General features: G+C 54.3%; 2 protein-coding genes across 4 annotated transcripts; both read right to left on the bottom strand.

The window, feature by feature from the left end:
• Nucleotides 1-566: 566 nt before the first annotated feature.
• On the bottom strand, nucleotides 567-3,257 carry LOC141931209 (P2Y purinoceptor 1-like). Of its 2 annotated transcripts, none has more exons than XR_012625524.1 (2): nucleotides 1,664-3,257; nucleotides 567-838 (listed from the first exon to the last, which is right to left on the bottom strand). XR_012625524.1 is itself a non-coding variant. In XM_074843089.1 (2 exons), exon 1 carries the CDS (start codon nucleotides 2,933-2,935, stop codon nucleotides 1,895-1,897), a length of 1,041 nt encoding a protein of 346 aa, XP_074699190.1. In that variant the 5' UTR covers nucleotides 2,936-3,257; the 3' UTR covers nucleotides 567-1,802; nucleotide 1,894. The 2 variants fall into 2 exon arrangements, 1 of the variants encoding a protein (XP_074699190.1); XM_074843089.1 differs by having other exon boundaries at nucleotides 567-1,802; nucleotides 1,894-3,257.
• Nucleotides 3,258-7,309: 4,052 nt separating this feature from the next.
• CCN5 (cellular communication network factor 5) lies at nucleotides 7,310-13,123 on the bottom strand. Of its 2 annotated transcripts, XM_074843159.1 has the most exons (5): nucleotides 12,840-13,123; nucleotides 10,227-10,443; nucleotides 9,355-9,606; nucleotides 8,954-9,147; nucleotides 7,310-8,412 (listed from the first exon to the last, which is right to left on the bottom strand). In XM_074843159.1, the coding sequence occupies exons 1-5, from the start codon at nucleotides 12,897-12,899 to the stop codon at nucleotides 8,389-8,391; spliced, it is 747 nt and encodes a 248-aa protein (XP_074699260.1). In that variant the 5' UTR covers nucleotides 12,900-13,123; the 3' UTR covers nucleotides 7,310-8,388. The 2 variants fall into 2 exon arrangements, with proteins under 2 accessions (XP_074699260.1, XP_074699259.1); XM_074843158.1 differs by lacking the exon at nucleotides 7,310-8,412 and having other exon boundaries at nucleotides 8,890-9,147.
• Between the last annotated feature and the right edge of the window lie 6,074 nt (nucleotides 13,124-19,197).

Raw genomic sequence — 19,197 nt, 5'->3', positions numbered from 1 at the left:
AAACCATCTCCCATGGGCTGTGGGGAGCCAAAGGTGGTTCTGTGGAAAGCTGTAGCACCTCGGATGGGATCCATGTATGAACACAGCTGGGCAGCTTTTGGAGGTATGGGTATTTTTTCAGGAAAGGAGAAGAGTTCAGAGCACTGGAGAAGCCCTGATCTGGGGAGTGTGTGCAAGCAGCAGAGGCCAGACCTGCTTCTAATGTCTCAAAGATCTTCCCTACTACAGAGACAGAATGTCTCATTTGGGAATTTAAGCTTTGTCTATGGGTTTCCTCTGGACGAGGTGGGAACTGAAAGTTTCAGGGCTTTGCTGGACCCCTGCCAGGTGCTGAGCAGACTCTGGGGACCCACCGTAGTGCACGCCTGGCCCAGCGATGCCCTGTACCAGCTGCCTGCAGTCTCGCCACGCAGGCAGGCAGGCAGCGCTCCCGGCAGCTCCCTGTCTGCAGAGCCCTGGGAAACTTGTCACCGCTCCCTGGAGCAGGCGGGCCCCTGCTCCAGCCCGCAGGCCAGCTGGCTCCCGTGTTCCTATAAAGCTTTAAAAGAAGCCAGACGACTCACAAGTGAAAGCATTAGGTGTTTATTTGCACTTCAGATACATTAACTCAGTCTGAAAGCCAGCCGCGGCTCCCTCCGGCAGCAGCAAAGGTGGGTCCATGTGAGGAGCAGCTGAATGTGATAAACATCAGGCTTTGGTCCAAAGAGCACAGCGTCCGTGGGTCAGCACTTTCCCAGAACGGGCTGATTTTAACTCACGATCCAATTCCTTCAGCGGAGCTGCAAGATCTGCTGTTGCAAATCACATTGCTCCTTTCACAAGAACTGACACGTTCAAGCTGTTCATGGTGGGAAACATGAAAAGCAAAACCCAAAATGCCACTCAGGAGTCTCTGCTTCCCCCGAAGCAGAGATCCCCACGGTCCCCCCTGGCGACAACAGATGGACTGCCCTCACCATTGAATCTTGCCTTCAAAACAGCATTGCTTCTCTTTTTTTGCATGTCTTATTTTTAATAGACATGTCTAATGCATTCACAAGGCTGGATGCAAGAGTAAGATGCAGCCACCCACCTGAAGATATCAAAACTCTCCTGGGATTTACCTGCTGAAAGCAGCGGTTCAGGCTACTGCAGTCATTTGCCTGGCAAAAAAACCCCCAACCAACAGCCTTCAGAAACTTTAAAATGCCAATTTGTTGTTGTCTGCTATATGCTCTTCCAAAAGAGAGTGAGTAATGCTGAAATTCTTTTTTCTTCTGTGAAGGAGGTGGGCAGTAGAGGATAACACAGAGCCTGAAGTGGCTCAGTCACCCAGGAACAACTAACCCAGGAACTGGCAGAGCTTAGTCATATATTCATAAAAATATCAGGTTTTAAATATTTCCATTTCCAAACCACTTCCCCCCCTGCAAAAATTCACCCTCTCAGCTGTCCTGCTATGCAGGTAGTTAATTACGGGTGCCCTCTCCTTAGGTGAAGGAGGGAATCCTGTCTCAAACCCATGTCCAGTGGGGGAGAGGGGATGCAGCAGGGGGGGAACAAGGCATCGTTCACCCCCATCCCTCACTCATTGAGGAGCTCAATGAGCAGCCAGGGAGCCAGCGGGATGTTAACCCGCTCAGACCACTGCAGGACTGGAGTTAACACAATGTTCTTCTCTTACCATCTCCAGGCATACTGTAGGCAAAATGGCTGGGTTGAGTAGCTTTGCTCTAAAACCTGGTCCCAGTTGCTCTCTGATGCAGGCAGTCCTGTCTGTCTTGTGTGAGATTGGAGCCAGTGATGCTGCAGTCACTATCTCTCTGCAAACCAGGCATCAAAGTGGGGGGACTGCTCCCAAGAAGGGACCAAGCGCAAACTGAAGTGGTGCATTTGGAGGGGGGTGCTGGGTACCTCAGAGCTCATCAGAAGCTTCCTCCTCACAAAGAATGATGCTCACCTTCTTCTCATCCGCCTTACTAGAGGTGGACTGCAGGGACTGGCTGACTCTTTGGCGGATGGTCCTCATACGTGACATGCAGTCTTCGCTGGTCATCACATAGAGCAGGGGGTTGAGGGCGCTGTTGAAGCTGGCCAGGCCCCGGGTCACCTGGTAGGAAACATAGATGTTCTTTAAAGCCTGTGTGCAGGACCCTTGCAGCTGCCAGCCTCGAGATAACAAGTTGAGGTTTCTGAAGATGTGGTAGGGAAGGAAGCAGATGGAGAAGAGGACCATCACGAGAATCACCAGTCTGATGCTTCTTCTCCTGAGACTGAGGTCCACGGTGTCATTCCTGCAGAGCACCACCACAACGTGGCAGTAGCATCCGATGATGATGAGGAACGGGATGATGAACCCAGTCATGGTGATGGCTGCAGTGTATGGCAAGTAAGCACCCAGGTTCTCGTGCCCCGTCGTGTCGTGGCACCGTGTCCCCATATCATCCATCTTGCTGAAAGCAAAATCGGGAGCTACCTGCGCAATGACCCACACCCAGACCATCACGCTGAGCCACACCGAAGAGGTTGCCCCCTGGTACCTGCCCCATGCCTTCAGCGGGTGCACGATGCCCAGGTAGCGGAGGACGCTGATGCAGGTGAGGAAGCCGATGCTGGCGTAGAGGTTGAGGTGGAAGAGGCCCCGGGTGATCCGGCACCAGCTGTGCCCGAAGAGCCAGACTCTGCCCCGCAGGTAGTAGCTGACGAGGAAGGGCAGCGTGCTGACGTACAGCAGGTCGGCCAGGCTCAGGTTGCCCACCAGCAAGCCAAGGGGATGGCGGGCACCCCGCCGGGGTCCAGTGCAGAGGTGCCACAGCCCCAGCCCGTTCCCCACCAGCCCCAGGGGGATCACCGCCAGGTAGACAGCGGGCAAGAAGCGCTGGGCGAAGGCGTCATCCACGGGGCACAGCGTCCTGCTGCTGTTGCTGGGCCATCGGCCAAGAGTCTCCATGGCCATGGGGTGCTGTGGCAGCCCTGCCCACGGTGGGGTGGCTGCTCCCGGGGCAGTGCTGGTTGTGGCTGTGCTCGGAGGTGCCGCTGCCCGGCAAAGTGGTGGCTGTCACCCGTGGCAGGGGCGGGGCGGCACCCGCAGCGCCGTGCCCAGAGCCAGCCCTGGCAGCCACCACGTACCCCGGCGCAGGCTGGGGCTGCCCTCACCTCCCTGCTCCGGCCGGGCCCCAGCCGGGGGGTTTGGGGTGCAGGGCTCTCCCCTGGAGTGGGGGGAGGATGTGGCGAGGGCCGCCTCAGTGGAGAGCCTTGGTGTCCGGCGGCTTCTGCTGCTCCCTCGGCGCCTGCTGCCAGCCCACTTGAGATATTTTGAGCCAGGCGCCGGGGACACGCAGGGCCCCGGCTATTTCAGACGCTGTGCATGCCTGGAGGCAGCGGGAGGAAGGGAGCAGGGAGGCGAAAGAGGGGCACTGCCTCGGAGTGGGTGGAAGATGTCTGATGACGGCGGCCAAAGCTTTCAGCCTGCTTCTGCTCTGTCCCACTTGGAGTGAGGAGAAGCCCCCCATCCCTCCAGAGCAGGGGCTGGAAGCCTGCACCCCCTGCCCCTCACTTCCACTCCTGACGGCCTTTCTCCTGGCCGCACTGCTCACACTGGGCTGTCCACCCAGAATGATGGGGAGCAGAGTAAGGCAGAGCCCGGCAGCTTTCCAGGGGCTGGTGCTGCCAGCCCTGCTGCAGCAGGCAGCGGTGCCGCAGGCAGTGCCAGCGGGCCCAGGCCTGCCAGGCTGTCTGCCCCCAGTGCAGGCAGCAGGGAGCCCCGCTCCCTGCCGAATGGCTGCACCTTCCCTATAGCACACAGCAACGACCTCTCTCCCTGCCTCCTCCTATGTCCCTCCCCAAACAGAAAAATCCTCTTTCCTCCTCCTCCTCCTTTGAGAGGCTTTGACCCATGCCAGGAGGAAATGTGAGACAGGCTGTGACCCTCCTCTCCTACCTTCCCTGTCCCAGGGAATGTCACGCAGAAGACACCCAGATACTGTGAGGTTGGGGCAAGAGCTAGAACTGCGATCCCAAAGAGGACCCCCAAGGAAAGCCAGCCCCTGTTTGCATTGCTGAGCAGCTGCTGCTACATAAACGAGGCCAGAAATAACTTTATCTCCAGGCGCAGGAGTAAACAGGCCAGCAATCAGAAGGGAGAAGGTTTACCCTGGCAAGCCATAGGAAAATGACCTTGGCAAAACAACTTCAGGTGAAGGGCTGGGTCCAGGAAGGGCAATGGCCAACTGCTTTCCTGGAACTTGATCTAGGGCAAGGAGTGGGAAGAGAATAGTATCTCATCTGCCAGCAGGGAATGGGGGGGTGAGTCCTGCTGAGCCATCCCGACTGCCCTTTCTTCCTTGGGAGCAATCAAACATCTCTGCTGGACTATGCTCGGGCACCACAGGTCAGGCACACGGGGTGGTGGTAGCTGCTTGTTGTGAATATCAGTGTGTTGACTCCAAAAAGTGCTTGCTGGAGCAGATAAACGATGGGAAAGGCTCAATGTTATTTCCCCCCTAGGTGATAAAATCCAGCCACCACAGGTGTGCCCTGAGAATTGAATTTAAAAGCTGTTTCCATGGGGTGAGGATGTGGCTTTTTTGAGGTTTGCAGAGGCTCTGGTGGGTTTGTGCTCCTGGAGTAGCAGCAGCAGAGGAGGGGGTCCATGGGGGTTCACCCTTCAGGAAAGCAGTACTCCATCCTGCTCTGCTCCATGCATTTCAGCTGCTCCTGCAGCCTGGGGTTGGGGTGGCACTTGCAGAGCAACTTTATGGAGGGGCAGGCTTGCAGTGAAATGAGAGGAACAAGCTGGGAGCAGTCCCCTTTGTCCCAGAGCATCAACCATTGGGGAAACTGAGGCAGAGACAGCAGCTGGCTGGGAGGACTGCTGTAATCATGGGAAGGGTCACAAGCTGCTCTCAGCAGTGTGGGCAAAACTTTCTTTGTCCCCAGAATGAAGGCTTGGGGCTGGGTGCCTCCTGCCACAGGAAGACAGGAGCAGGGGAGGGCACGGGGAGCAGTGTCCGTGCCTGCCTGCAGCCCCGTGCCCTCCATATGTCCTGCTCCCTGGACTTGCTGGAGGCACACACACAGCATCATGGCTCCTCTTTCGTTCCTGCCTCGTGTGTGTTTAAGGTGTTCACTTGATCCATGATTTCACTCGCAATAGAGATGCTACCACCCAGCTCTGCCCAAGAATCCCATGTCAGGATGCTCCTCTCCGGTGCCCGGCTCCAGCACCCGGCAGCGTTGCTGCTGCCAGCGCGTCCAGGGCAGTGCAAGAGCACAGGGCTGGGATCGCTCCTGCGGGTCGCAAACACGTAACCTGAGAGATGGGCTTTCAGGAAACCGGTTCAAGTCTCTTCACCAACAGCAAAAAGAGGCCTTGGTCTACTTTTTTTTTTTTAACTGAGCACTGCGCTCCTGTGCTCAGGGAGGTATCTGAAAATGTATAGCTTTTAATGAGGGACTCATTCAGCCCTTTCTCAGCCCACTCCACGCATTTAAAAATCATCAGTCATGAGAATGGCTTGGAAAAAAATTCTGATGAGTGTTGTTTACTCATGCAGTAGTGCACAGGTTCTCCTTCAGCTGCTGCGTGCGGTTGTGCTGAAATGAGCTGTGATCTGTTGCTCACCACTGGTTCAGGAATATGGTTGTCAAATCCCATGCCATTTATGTGTGCAGATGTGGCAGTATGCCTTGAAGACAGGGGTGAGTTGTCTTCTGGTTTGTAAAGATTTTTTTAATCTTTACAGATAATCTGTGCATGGCACACACACTACTGCCTGACAAGAGCAGGCAAAGCCCAGGACCCGCTGCATCAGAGGCTACAATAAATGTGATCCTCGAACAACCACATGTTTCCAGGGTAGCGGGGCTTTAGCGGGAACAGCAAATATCATGAGACTGGCAATCAAATTGCAAGAGTTGATTTCCCTGTATTCTTAGGGAAAAATAACTCTGATTTATTTGGATTCATTAATTCATTATTTAGATGTTTTCTGCTCGGTGAATCAGGGAGAAATGACATTTTGCAGGGAAAAAAAAGAAAAATTATAGCAGAGGTGCATTGAGTCATTTCTGTTTGAGATGAAAATTGCAGGTTGCTGCTTAAAAAGTGACCTTTTGATTTTTACCATCACCCAGAGGTGGCTGGGCAGGATTTGGGAGGGGGTGAGAGCCATGGCAGCACTCCCTGCCGGCAGCTCACCCGGCCTTGGTGGCCATGTCCCAGCACGCTCAAACAAGAATTGGCTTTAAAGCAGGATTTTCAGTACACAGAACTTGTCTAATCCATGTCAGTTGAGGAACATTGTGGTTTTAAAGTCTACATGAGCCTCGTGTCACTGCTCTTTTGGCATGGCCATCACAGAGGTGAAAAAAGTCAACTAAAGTTGCAGCCCAGGCCATGTTCATTCTGCAATTTGCCACCTCCCAGAGGTTCACCACGGCCCCTGTATCAAATTGAATTAATGATTTGTATTTGGGCAGAGCGCCAGATGATGACAGTAAATAATTCTCTTTGTAAGCAATGTTTTACTGCGTGAGCAGTGAGTTCTTTTTTATTTACTTTTTTCCCCCCAAGAGGTGACTGAAAAACATCTTTGACTTTAATTTTATTTTCAGCACTTGCAGGGGCCAGGGTGCAGGTGAGCAACTGCCTTGGCCCTGCTGCCTTTCCTGCTGCTTGTGGGGAGGCTTTCCCCCGGACAGGAGCAGGGATCTCCCTCTGCCATTCAGCCTTTTGCCCCTGCAACCTCAAATCTGCCCCGGTACCACATTACCCTGGGTCAGGAGGTCAATCAGCTGGTGATGATGGTGACATGATGCCAGGGAAATCCTGGTCCAGGGTGAGTGGAGGAGGTGTGGGGCTGGCGGGAGGAGAGATGCGTTACAGGGGGAAGAGTTTGGGCTTTGTTTTTTGGGAGGCTGAGAAGAGGCATGGCCTGGTCTGTGCCTGGGGCTGTAGACCAGCAGTAACACAGCCAGCGCCGTGCTGTGCTCTGCCGCGCACCCCGGCAGCGCATGGGGACCCAGGCACCGCTATGGCCAGGGTTGGTCCCATCAGCAGAGCTGATGGAGCTTACAGCTGGGTAAAAGCAAAGGGGGAGAATTTAACCCAGGCTATAATACACTATAATAATGTTTTCAGTGCTTTGATTCACTTTTTTTTTTTTCTATTTTCTTATTCTAAGCAGCCTGAACTGAGCTGCCTCCAAGCTGCCCTGTCCTGGGTCAGCCTTTCCTGCAGCAGCCGAGCTGGCCCTGAGCAGCAGGACTCCCGGGGGCTCACCGGAGCGGGGCTCACCCCACACAGACAGGCCCAGACAAGCTCCACACCTAGATGAGCACATCTTTATTTTCAGTTCCACAAATACACATCTAAACTGTCCATATCTCACCTGGACACGTCACCTAAACCTCTGCTCCTTTCCAGTTGCCCTTCTCGCCCCGCTGTGGAATGCACATTCCCTCTGCACACTTGTGTGAGGCCATTAGAGGGCATTTGGGTTTCATTTTTCAGTCACCCAGAAGGATTATCGCTGTGAGAAAGTAAAGGCAGAGCTGCTGAGAAGCTCTCCTGTGCCAACTCTTGCATAGCTGGAGCAGTTCCAGCCTGTGGGGAGACGGCCCCGGCTCATCTTTGCAATTTGTTTTCTCTTTTTTCTGCTTTTCTTTTGGCCTTGGGTCATGGGGTATGTGCTTGGATGGCAGGGAGTATGTCTGGTGCTGCAGAACGGTGTCTCCTGCGTCTGAGCTCCTCACTCGCCGAAGCCCTGCCAAACCGCCAGCGCTTTGGAGAGGAGGAGGCCAGGCGGAGCAGGAAGGTTCGTGTTTATTCTGGAGAGATGCGGGGAAGGTGAATTAGAGCTGCCATCAGGAGGACGTCTCTGCCCATGCCCAGGAAGGCGGCTGCTGGATTGTGGGGTGGATATCGTGGCATGGCTGAGCTCATGCATGATGTACCTGCTCCTTCCCCGGGGGCCAGGGCGTGAGAGTTCCCCCTAGCCATTTGGGCTTCCAGGTGCTGGAGATGGTCTCTCTCGCAGTCCCCGCAGAGCAAAGCTGCGTGCGTGACGTGGTGGAGGAGCAGCATCACCTCTCCAAAAGCCCCACTGATCCAGGAAAGGACCAATTCCTGGTTTCTTGGGGGGGTTCACACTTGAGGCAGGGCTTCCCCATTTCGTTCAGCCTAAGAAACTCAGGGATGCTGCCCAGTAACCCTGGGGCAGGTGCTGGGTGACACGGGGATCGTGTTCTCTATTTCAACCCTCCTTTGCAGCCAAAGTCCATCAGTTCTTCCCCAGTTTTCCAGGGACACATCCTCCATCTCCACCAAAACCACAGTGCTGTGGGCTTGTGCCAGACTCTTTGCCGGGATGAGGTGTTGTCTCCGGGATGCAACCAGGGTGGGCACAGCTACAAGCGACCTCCTTTTCCCCTCTGGAAAGGCAGAGTAGAGAGTGATGGGGAGATGGAGTGGGGTGGTGGCATGTCCCCCATGTCTAGGGAGCAGGGGCATGTGGCAGTGCAGGTGCCTGACCCCAGAATGCGCTGGCTGCATGCAAGCAAGGCAGTTTCGCACTGTGCCTGTACTGGTGCTGTGCCAGGGTAATGAAAGGAGTGACAGAGCAACCTCTCAGTGTACCCAGGGAGCCAGGAGGAGTTGCAAATGTATCTCTGGCCATAGGGGCAGGTTGAGCTCACCTGTGTGGCTCAGGCTTATGTGGGATCCACAGTGCTCTTGGATTCAGACATCCAGAGACCCCAAAATTCAGGTCTGTACCTGCCATCAGCTGTTTTCCAAGTGAAGTTTCAGGAGATGAACTATCTGTCCCTGAGACATGGTCAGCTCATGGCTGAGGAGGGCTGATGGGGTGCCCACCCGTAATCGGGGGTCCCATGGCTCACCTTGGCTGGTGTTTCCCTTTCTTGGTCAAACTTGTTGCCCAGAGGCACCAGCTTCACTGAGGCCCTCACTTACCGCCGGGGATGCTGCTGGCAGAGCCGGGCAGGGCCTGGCCATGCAGAGCCGCCTCTGAGTCTCCAGCCTGCAGTAGCGGTTCTGGTTGGAGACGCGGGCAGAAAAGCCCACGCCACAGGTGACCGAGCAGGCACTCCACTCCGTGCTCCACTCCTGGCAGGGGTACGGCAGTGGTGGGGATGCTGCCCTGGGGGCTGGATGAAAAGAGATGAGGGGAAAAAATGTGGTTGGAGCCAGGCGTTGTACAGCGTGCCCTGCGGGTGCTGCAGGCATAGCCCTGCACAGCTCAGAAATGTGCAGTGAGGTGTCTCCTGCTGATGTTCACGGTCTGGGATGAAGGGACCATCCCTAGATGGATGCCCTGTGTGGGCATCCCCTCACTGGCATGTCCTGCATCTTACCTGCCCCAGCATCCCGGAGGAGGTGTTGGTCCCGGGCTTCGCAGATCCACTCAGGGCAGCACTTCCCTGGGACCTCCACGCGCCGTGGGTAGGGACAGTCTGGAGTGGGCAACCGGACATCCTCCTGGCAGAGCGGGATGCAGGTGAAGCCCCCATCCAGGCAGCGGCACTGGAGTTTGCAGCTGGGCTGGAAAACCTCCCCATCTCGATAGACCCGTCCGTTCACCTCGCAGCCCTCCTCATTGTCTTCAACTGCAAGTGACGGGGGAGCCCGTTAGGGACAAAGTGACTGAGAGATGCGGATGGAAGAGGCGACTGCTGGGGGAAAGTGAGGGGCTGGCACAAAGGGACTGAACGGGGGGGGCAACAGCAGTGACTAAGAGTTGTGTGGGGCAGAGATGGGTTTGCAGCAGCGCGTGCATTGCCCAACCTCCTGCCTTTCCTTACCTCCTCTCTTCATCTCTCTGTTTTTTCAAAACAACAGCTCATCAGTTGGTGAGAAACTCACTGCCCTTCAGCTCTGACCCTGTCTTTCAGGGCTTTCAGGCTAGATAAAGTTCCTCTGAGATTTCTCTGCAAGACCCTCTGACTGCAGCCCCGGCAAGGTGACTGCAGCATCCCCAGGACCCCCATGTCCATTCCCGTTCAAACCACCCTGAATCCTCGGTCGGTAAATAGCATGGGAGCTGGCTGGAGCTGCAGCACAGCCCCGCGGCCAAGCTGCGTGCATCAGCCTCAATAAAGCTGCTCTTGGAGCCTTAACCACTTCCCTGAAAGTTCTGTGGGATGTCTGGTGCTGGCCGGGGCCCTGACTGGAGCTGGGGTGTGGGCACGGGGGCATCCCCGGGGGGAGCAGGCACCCCTGTGCTCACAGTTGCAGGTGGCTCCTGTCCCCGCGGGTGCCATGCTGTAGTCACAGACGAGGCCCTGGCTCTGGTCGCAGACATGGAGGAAGTCACAGGGCTCTCCCAGGCGCCGGGCGCAGATCTTACAGCAGCCGCAGCCATCCAGGACCAGGGGAGACCCGCGGGGACAGCGGGGTGGCACCCAGGGGCAGTAGCATGGTCTCCGGCACAGCTGGGCACACACCTGTGGAGGCAAAGCCATCACTGATTTCATTCAGGTTGTGTTTTGGCTAATGTCTGCTATTTCACTGGGACAGCCACAGGGGTCCCAATCATGGGGGCAGCTTTTCGGTGGAGGAAGGCTCTGTGAATCCATGGGAATATGGTGAAGCAGCCTGGAAAGCTACTGTCCCCTTAGGGCACAGTGTGATGGATGCCTATGGAAAACCAGGGAGAATCAGGGATGCTCAGCATTCTGCAGGATGGGGACTTAAATGCACCACTGCTCTTAACACACAGGAGGAAGATGGAGCTGCAAGGCAAACATCGCAGGTAGCGGTGGTTATTTAATGGGGCTGGCAGCTCTGGAGGCAGCCACACGCTGCCTGGAGCAGCCCAGCAGGAGGGAGGGAAAGCAGCCTGCCCCCATGCCTGCTGCCCAGGCAGCGGGTTGTGCCCAGCTGGAGCTGTGGCTCTGCAGGGGCTTGAAAGCACATGGTGAGGACACAGCACCTCACTCTGAACAGTCTTAACAGCTCTTGTTCACGCCAAGAAACAGGGCATCACATTGGCAGCAGGGGAACTGAAGCCAAGCAAACCTCACTGCTTTCCTTCCCGGTCCAGCTGCCTCCTCTGCCTGCCCCCGCCTGCAGCATCCTCTGCCTGGCTGGGCCCGCTGGGCGAGGAGCCCTGAGATAGGCATGTTTTCGAGGACTGGGAGCTACATTTCCCCTCCTAGCTAGATGGAGTAATCACTTCAGCAGGGCTGTGCACCACAGTGGTTTGCCTGCTCAGCCAATTGTTTGCCAGGGATGCGCCTGCAGGAGTTCACCCGGGCAGGTAAGTGTTTATATCCACGGCTCATTCTGCTTGCACAATTACCCTGCCACGAACAGCTTTTGCAGGCAGCCCTTGTGCTCCCATCATGCTGTACCTGACAGGGCTGTTGCATATAGAGCCTGAAGCCAAGTGAGTTGGCTCTGCAGTTTGGAAGTGAATTCTTTGCCAGTACTGGCCTGACAACACATGTGAGCCCCACGCAGCAGCTCTGAGCCACCCTCCAGCACCCTGCTGCTCAGCACCACACATGCTCTGCTTGCTGCATGGCCAGCACGTGCAGCGCAGGCAACGGTTCAGCAAACCTGCAACCAAAAAACTCATCCCTGTGCTGGTCCAGATACAGGTGTGTCTGCTGAGACAGTGGGTTCAGCTGGACCATGTGGATTTTAGGTATCATTTTTCTTTCTCTTTCAGTTTCTCCCAGTAGAATCAGGTCTGGCATGACCAGTTAAACAGAGAAGGTGGGTACTGGTGTGCTATCTATTCCCCATTTGCAGCAGTTCAGATGGTTTTTATGGGCCTGTAGAAATCTCAGTGCCAGGAGATAAAATATATCCAAAATGGGCTGAGAAGTCTGGGTCTTGTTCTAGTTTTATCCGTGAGCAGCACTATCAGTGTGGCAGAAACCAGAGAGAGACTCGCAGCAGGGACCGAAGGACTGGCTGAGGTGGACAGGTTTGGGCTGGACACACGAGGGCCCTTGGTGATTCTCCAGGCACTCACGAGAGCCTGGGGCAGGAGTAATTTCTCCATCACAGCTTACCCAGGCAGCCAAGGGCATTTTTCATCTTTCAGAGGTTGCTATTACAAATCAATGCTTTAGAAAGATTAGCCAAGTCAACTCCATTAATCCATTTCCCTCTGCTCCTTGTAATTAACTTGTCTTTAGATGACAATGTGGCTCCTATCAGAGATCTTAACTGCCTGGGAAAGGAGTCAAATAGGCACGATGCTGCCACGATGTCCCTGCTCGCAGAATGTCTGCCTTGGGATTCAAGTAGCAATTAGAAAAACTTGGAGTTGAGATACCCCAAACTTTTCAACTTTCCCGTTCTTTGCGCAGGCAACTATTTTCACACAAGAGTCCAAGAGGAAAAAAAAATCCCTACAACAACTCAAATCCTGTCAGAGGCATTGGCTTTGCATGAGCATCCCGGGGAGGGGGGGAGAGCTGAGTAATGCTCACTGCTTGGCCCCCTGCCCCAGGAGCCTGGGCAAGGACCAAGGAGTCTGCAGGAGCCGCTACCACCGAGCTGCTGCTCGCTCCCTCGCTCGCAGGGACACATACCACAGCCCCGGCAGCGCTGCAGGGACGGGGCGAGCAAACAGAGCGCATTGCTGTCATTCCTGTGCACTCCCTGGACTTGCACACCAGACGTTTTTGGCCCATGAACGTTAAGACCTTGCTGTTTAATTGCAAATGTCTCTCCCAAGCATAGCTCTGCCCCTGTGGCTTGTCTGCCAGCTGGTGTTAGCCACCGGGCTCGTTGTAACACCCCGGTCCTCCCTGTATCTCACTTTCAAGGACTGGGTGCTTCCCCCAGTAAGGCTAAAGCTGCCCCAGGGCCCCGTCTCCCTTACCTTTGAGAGGATGCAGAGGAAGGAGAGGAAGAGGAGCTGCTTCTCCAGCTGGAGCCTCATGCTGCTCTCCCCTCTGCTACTTCAGCACATCACCCCCCAGGCAGTTTGGAGGCAGCGGAGTGTTCGCAGGTTTTAAAGCCCCAAGTAGGTCCTGCTGGTGTTTATACTCTCCCTGCTCTGATGTCACTCACAGGCTCCAATATAAACACGAGTAGGTTTGGACAAGCCTCAAGATTTTCTTTTTTTTTTTTTACTTTTCTTTTCCAGCCCACATTCCAGCTGCCATTTCCACTCCCCTCAAGGTGAGAATGTGCTGTCCACTGAGACAGCGAGTGAAGGGAAGGGACGGGAGAGGGGCTGGGGTGCCAGGCTGGTGGGGTGAACTGGCTCCTTGCTGCTAGTCGTGACCAGGAGGGGAGGTCCATTCCTCTTCCTAACGATCAAGATCAGCCCAGCAAGAGCTGGTGTCTTCCTCCTGGGTTTTGAAGGGTTTGGCGGGGCTGTCCCTGCCACCATCTGCTCTGGGACATTGCCATGACTGAGCAGGAGCGGGGGACCCACCCCTATATTTTAAGCTGAGCACAGTGCATGGCAGGCTGTGGGAGAGGGGTGAGTTGCCTGCACTGTACAGAGCCCTGAAGTCAAAGTCAGGATCCTGTCCCTCCATCGCTGCGGACAGTGTCTGACTTGCCAGCAACTGAGGTTGCAGCAGTTCGCCAGGCAAGCTCTCCAGGCAGTAGAGGTGTGCTTCCCTCTCCGTTTCTTTTGGCACAACAAGAAGAGGAAAGGGATTTGCTGTGGTGGTGGTGCTGCCGCAGCATCCCCTGTCCTGTGTGGGCCTGCGGCTGCTGGGGCGCTGGGGTTGGATGCACATCATTGCCCCGGGTATGTGGTGCAGAGAGGGCTGCAGTCTGGCCCTTGCAGAAGCACTGCTGATTTCAAGCCTTGTAAACCCCAATTCAGCTCCTGAAAAATTATGACCTGCTTAACCGATCACAAGAATTTAAAATCCAATTTCAGGGAAGAGGAGCAGGCGCTCAGATTTGCCTCCCAATGCTTTTTGGTTTGCCCTTGCAAGTTTTCCTTGCAGCCACTGTGTCTGGGCAGTCAAGCCTGACTCTTTGGAAAGAAAAAAACAAACATCTCAAGACCTACAGGAAACTGAGCCCCTTCTCCACATTCCCATCCCCCAGATCTTATCACAAGGTGTAAGAAGGGGAATTTGGGCATGCAGAGCTTGAAGGAAAGGCCTGAGCTCACAGAAGGATGAGGGATGCCCTGCGGCTCTCCCTGGCTCCTCTCTGCACCCCCCTTGTCTGCAGGACATGGTCTGGGGGCCGGGAGCACTGCCTCTGCCCTGGCCCGAGGGATGGATCCTGGCTGCACACAGACTCTCTGTGCTTTGCAGGTAGGACAAGAACTGCTGCTGTGTATCATATATTATATGTTGGCAAACACGCAGGAGGGGCTGGGTGCTGTATAAACAGAGCACTGAAACTATGCAACTAGGAGTAATGCCTCATCCCTCCCTCCACCCTTTTTTCCCTTCCTTTTGCTTTTTTTCTTGCAAAACAGGTCCTCAGTCACCTGAGCAGCAATCCTGACCTCAGCACCGCCACTTGCCATAGCCTGGAAGCCAGAGCATGGAGCAGGGAGGGCAGAACCCGGCAGGGAGGAGCGTGCAGTCAGAGCTCTCCTGTTACCACCCTGATTCTCGGCTTTGGTTTTGCTTCATTAGCTGCAATCAGCCTGTTAACGAGGTCATGGCAGCTTGTGGAAATACCAGGCCACCTTCCAAAGGCTGCTGTCACTAATCCGAGCGCTGGAGTCTCTGCTCCTCGTGGAGGAGCCCCAGATCCCTGCATCACCCAAGACCTGGCCAGGGGCAACACTGCCCATCGCAGGGGAGGTGTGAGGACCACACATTGCTCCATCCTTGCTAGCAGAGGGGTTCAGGCCCTACCGACAGGTGCTCACAAGCCAGGAAGTTCAATACCGAAGGCTGGAGCCACATCTCATGCTGCTGCTTTCTCCTCTGCTCCCCGTAGCCGGTGCCCTTGCACCGGCCGCCGTGTTTCAGATGCTGCAGCTCAGCCAGGCGTCCCGGAGGCGGCTGCGGTGCCTCTGTCAGCAACAGCTCGAGAGCAGCCAAAGCACTGAGCCAGCCTTGCCACAGGGGGACAGCAAGATCAATTAATTATTCCAGGCTTGTGTTTGTTAGGGGCTCCTGATTAATGGGCATGACTTCATTTCCCAGTTAGAAATCAGGTGATAGTGATGGTAAGGGAAATAAAAACCTCTCATCACCCTCAGTAAGCAGCTCTGGGAGCAGCCAACAGCCCCGTGCATGGGGCCTCGGGGGGCAGTGGGGCACCCTCCGGGGAGGCTGGGGCTCAGGGCTGCCCAGGGGACCCCACTGATGATTAACACCCCCCCCCCCCCCCCCCCCTCCCTCTCCCTGCCTGCCCTCTCCTGGGTACAGGTTTGGCTCTTTGGGGTGGGTACCCCTTCTTTACCCTCTCCCTCAGCCTGGGACAAGAGGGGACATTGCTTCCTGCTCCCCCCAGCTGATATCACAGTGATGTCACTGCAGTAAGGTGACATGCTGTGTTGGTTTGACATCACCAGGAAGCCAACAGAGCTCAGGTGGTGATAGAGAGCTGCAGCACGGAGTCAAGCAGCCAAACAGGGGCCAAACCCACCATCCCATGCCTGGCCAGCTGCCCACACTTCAGATAGCATTGGCAGTCCCTGGTGGTACCTTGCTGAAGTAGGCTGGAGGCCACCTACAAAGTCCACCATGATCCTGCCTTCCTGAGGAGGCTTTTCTGTGGGTGACCGGGGCTAGAGTTTCCTTGTCCTGGCTCTCCAGGTCCCATGTGCCCACCCAGGTCACCATGCCAGGGGGGCCAGGACTGAGGGCAGAGCCCAGCAAAGAGATACAGCCCTTGTGCAGGTTTTGATTTGCAAAGCCCCAGGAGAGCAGCACATTAGCAGTTCATTTTATAAATACTCAGCTATTACCCTTCCCCTCTGGAGCACGTACCCCGTATGTGTTCTGTACCATACGTGTGATTTCAGAGATAGTAATTAAGTCCATATGTTGTGCCTTGCAGTTTCCATGGTATTATTGTCAGGAGTTTTTGGGGTTGTAGGTTTGTTGGGGGTTTTTTTTGTGGTCTGTTGTGCAAGAAAATAGTTGATACAGGAATCTGAATACATCTCCTTTGAGTTAGCCGCTGGCAAGCTCTGCTGTTTCTATAGAAATGAAGGAACTGACCCAATGAATTTACATTTTAGACAGCTGTTTTTTTCATATCTGTGCTATTTAATGTGCCATCGTGAATAACACTGCACTCATTTGCGCACCCTGCTCAGCTGAAATTACATCCACCTGTGATGGATATAGACCATATATCTCCCTCCATCCCTTTCCTTTGCTGGAGACTCCCCTTCTTTTTTGCCCTGTGTTGAACACCCTTCCTAGAGCTGGCTGAAGTCAGACCAGGTCTGGACATCCATCTCTGTGGGGGAGCACCTAGGCTGTCCTGGGTCCTTGCTGGGTCTGTTCCTCTTCATATCAACAGTGAAATCATGGGTCTAGAGTGAGCCCAGCTCCCTACCTTGGTGGGGAGGATGTTCCCTTTGCTTTTGGGCACTCCTGGTTCAAATTCTCGCTGCAGGGGAGCAGGGCTGTCCATGGAGGGTGGACAGCACTGGTGGGAAAGCTGGACAGACAACCAGCTTGGAGAAGCCAAGAGCCCTGAGCTGAAAAGGAGACGTCTCAGGTCTCCCTCAGCTGTTGGACACTTTGGGGTGGCTGCCGGCTGTTTTTCATGAGACTCCTGGAAACACCCCGGCTTTGGGAAACTTTGAAATACCTTTGTTTTTGGCAGGATGGGAAAGTTGTTTCCTACCCAGAATGAATCCAGCTCCAGTTTCAAAGAGCAAGAGCAGAGAGAAGTGGTGATGGCCATTTCCATCAATGTCTGGCCATTTTTATTCCCTCTGGTTCTCACACCTTAACTGGAGAGTGGAGCCCGGCTGGGAGGACTGGTCACCCCGAGGGACAAGGGACGGGCCAGGCAATCTTTTACCTTGAGGTCACTGCTTCCACCCCAGACCCAGGCTAGGAGAGACTGAAAGTATTTACCATCTGGTGCCTGTCCAAGTGACTTGTGAGAAAAGAATTCAGGGCTGCCATCCAATTTCTGATGGTCAGGCAACTACATCAGAAAACCTCGGCTTCATCTGGGACCAGCTGACCCCTCCAAGCTCCCAGCTGCCACAGCAAGGCCAGCAAGGGAGCGAGCAACAGCCAGGCATTGCCCTCTCCAAAGGAGAAAGGGTCTTTTGGATGGGGAGCTGTGCGTGGTGGTGGAGACACTTGATGCTTCACCATTTTCCAGGCATTTTTAAGTAGGTTTCATTAGAAAGAAGCATTGATAAATGGGACTCAGTGCTGGTTCTGGTCTCAGAGTCTGACGTTGCCAAGAGGAAGATGAGCGATTACATGGGGAGCAAACGGACTATCACAACCAAGAAAGGGCTTGCTTAGCCAAAACAATAGCGAGATCTCATCATTCAGACTGAGGGGCGTCTGATTAGTACAGTCCAGCCTTGTATCAGCTGTTGAAAAAGGACAACGTTTTTTCTTAGTAGACATATCAAATCCTGGGCAGTAATTCTGTGTGGTTTTTTTTTTTTTTTTTTTCTGCAGTCCAGACAAGAGCAATTCATAATTGTCCCCCTAAGTTAAACATTCAGATAACTGAAAGAACAAGACTTTTGTAAAACAAAGCCTGGAAACTTCAGCCAGATGAGTCTTTCCATTATTATTTGGAAAACAGTGTCAGAAATCAACACGTATCAAATATTACGATTCTCTGAGAGTCTATTTTTGGTATCAAACATCATCAAACATAAACTTATTTTAAAAAATCTCACTAAACGTTTTGTCTTTCAGACAAGATATAAACCCCAGATCCTGACCTTGTGTGGTTACTGACAGGCCCTTGTTTTTTTCCATGGAGCTGCATGGCTAAGTCATGTTTCCTGATCAAATTGCTTGTTCTTTTTGACTATCTCTGTTTTTCTTGTGGTTTCAGACTAAAATAGAGTGTTTTTCCTTCAGTTCTTGTCTTGCTCAAGTATGCTATGTGGTCACAAGCAGATGCCATGTCCCTCGCACCATCAAATAAGCTGTAAATTGAGGCATGCACTAAGGTACAGCCAGTGATGCTTTTAGGTCTTGCCAAACTCACCTTGTATTTGCAGCTGTCAGGGAGAGCTTAGGTGATGTCTGTGTTTCCTTCCAGCCCTGTTTTCTGTGACTCTGGGAGGACCTTTGGGAATGCAAGTGCTGCACTGGCACAGAGCTAGTGCTGTGCCTGGGGAGCAGGTGGTGCTGGGAGAGGTTTGGGTGACACAGGTTGCGTCTGTTCCCAAATGTCACAGCCCTTCACATCCCCAGGGCTGGCCTTGGCTTGCCATCAGCAGGAGCACTGCGAGCCGGAGCAGCTCAGGGCACTGGTGGATCCAGGATGCTGGGACTATGTGCAGGGAAGGGAGGGTGACAGTGTTGGGACAGGATGGTGCTGGGGAGGGGACAGTGACCTGGGGCAAAGATAACCCTCCTCAGCTGGCATATCTCCAGTGGATGCTCTGCACAGCCTCCTTGCAAACTCCTGGTTGTTGCTGGGACCTTCCCAAAGCCCTTGTGCAGCATCCTTGTTAATTGGCAGGAGTCTGGCTTGTGCAGGGAAAGGGCTTTCATCTTAGATGTTGGGCACATTAGCAGGGCTCAGCGCAGTCAGCTGGTCTGGGGACAACTGAAGAGCTGCCAGTTCACCTGTCTTGCACCAGTGATTCGTTCACACTCAGCACTTAAAAAACCCAAATGACTGGTCACCACACAAAAGCAGTTGGCAAGGGGACTTGCTGCTACTCCCCAGGGCTTGCAGCAAATACTTTGGGGGTGAGTCCCTCTTCTTACCTCCACCCCAGGGAATAAAGCAAGGGCTGGGCTTGCTCTCCATCTCCTGAGCAAGACTAGAAAGGCTGAGGCCAGTGATGTGCAGACAGGTCCCAGGCCCCCAGCCTCTGCCCCTTCCTGATGCCAGAGACATCTAGAGACATCTCCCAAGCATGCACTTCATATAAACCACCTCCTCTTGTCCACATCCCCAGCCAAGTCAATAAAGACACGACTGAAACCTTCAGTGTGTGTGTGTGTGGGATCCAGTTGAGAAAAACAAAGCTCTTGGTCTCACTATGGTTATGAAAGCAACGATGTCGCCTGGAAAGTATGTACCAGCAAGCAAAGAGAGCTGCCTGTGTCAAGGGGCGAGCGGAGGAG

Source organism: Strix aluco, chromosome 17 (assembly GCF_031877795.1).
Source record: "Strix aluco isolate bStrAlu1 chromosome 17, bStrAlu1.hap1, whole genome shotgun sequence".
Lineage (NCBI taxonomy): Eukaryota > Metazoa > Chordata > Aves > Strigiformes > Strigidae > Strix > Strix aluco.
Note: the sequence above shows the minus strand (reverse complement) of the source record. Positions and strands in the feature narration are given on the sequence as shown.

Excerpts from the sequence above, each read along its gene's own strand:
- LOC141931209 (XM_074843089.1), bottom strand. The coding sequence starts at position 2,935 with ATGGCCATGGAGACTCTTGGCCGATGGCCCAGCAACAGCAGCAGGACG.
- CCN5 (XM_074843158.1), bottom strand. The coding sequence starts at position 12,899 with ATGAGGCTCCAGCTGGAGAAGCAGCTCCTCTTCCTCTCCTTCCTCTGC. Across the intron at positions 9,607-10,226 it reads GACAGGAGCCACCTGCAACT|TTGAAGACAATGAGGAGGGC; the intron begins GTGAGCACAGGG and ends CGTCACTTGCAG. Across the intron at positions 9,148-9,354 it reads CCTCCGGGATGCTGGGGCAG|CCCCCAGGGCAGCATCCCCA; the intron begins GTAAGATGCAGG and ends CTTTTCATCCAG.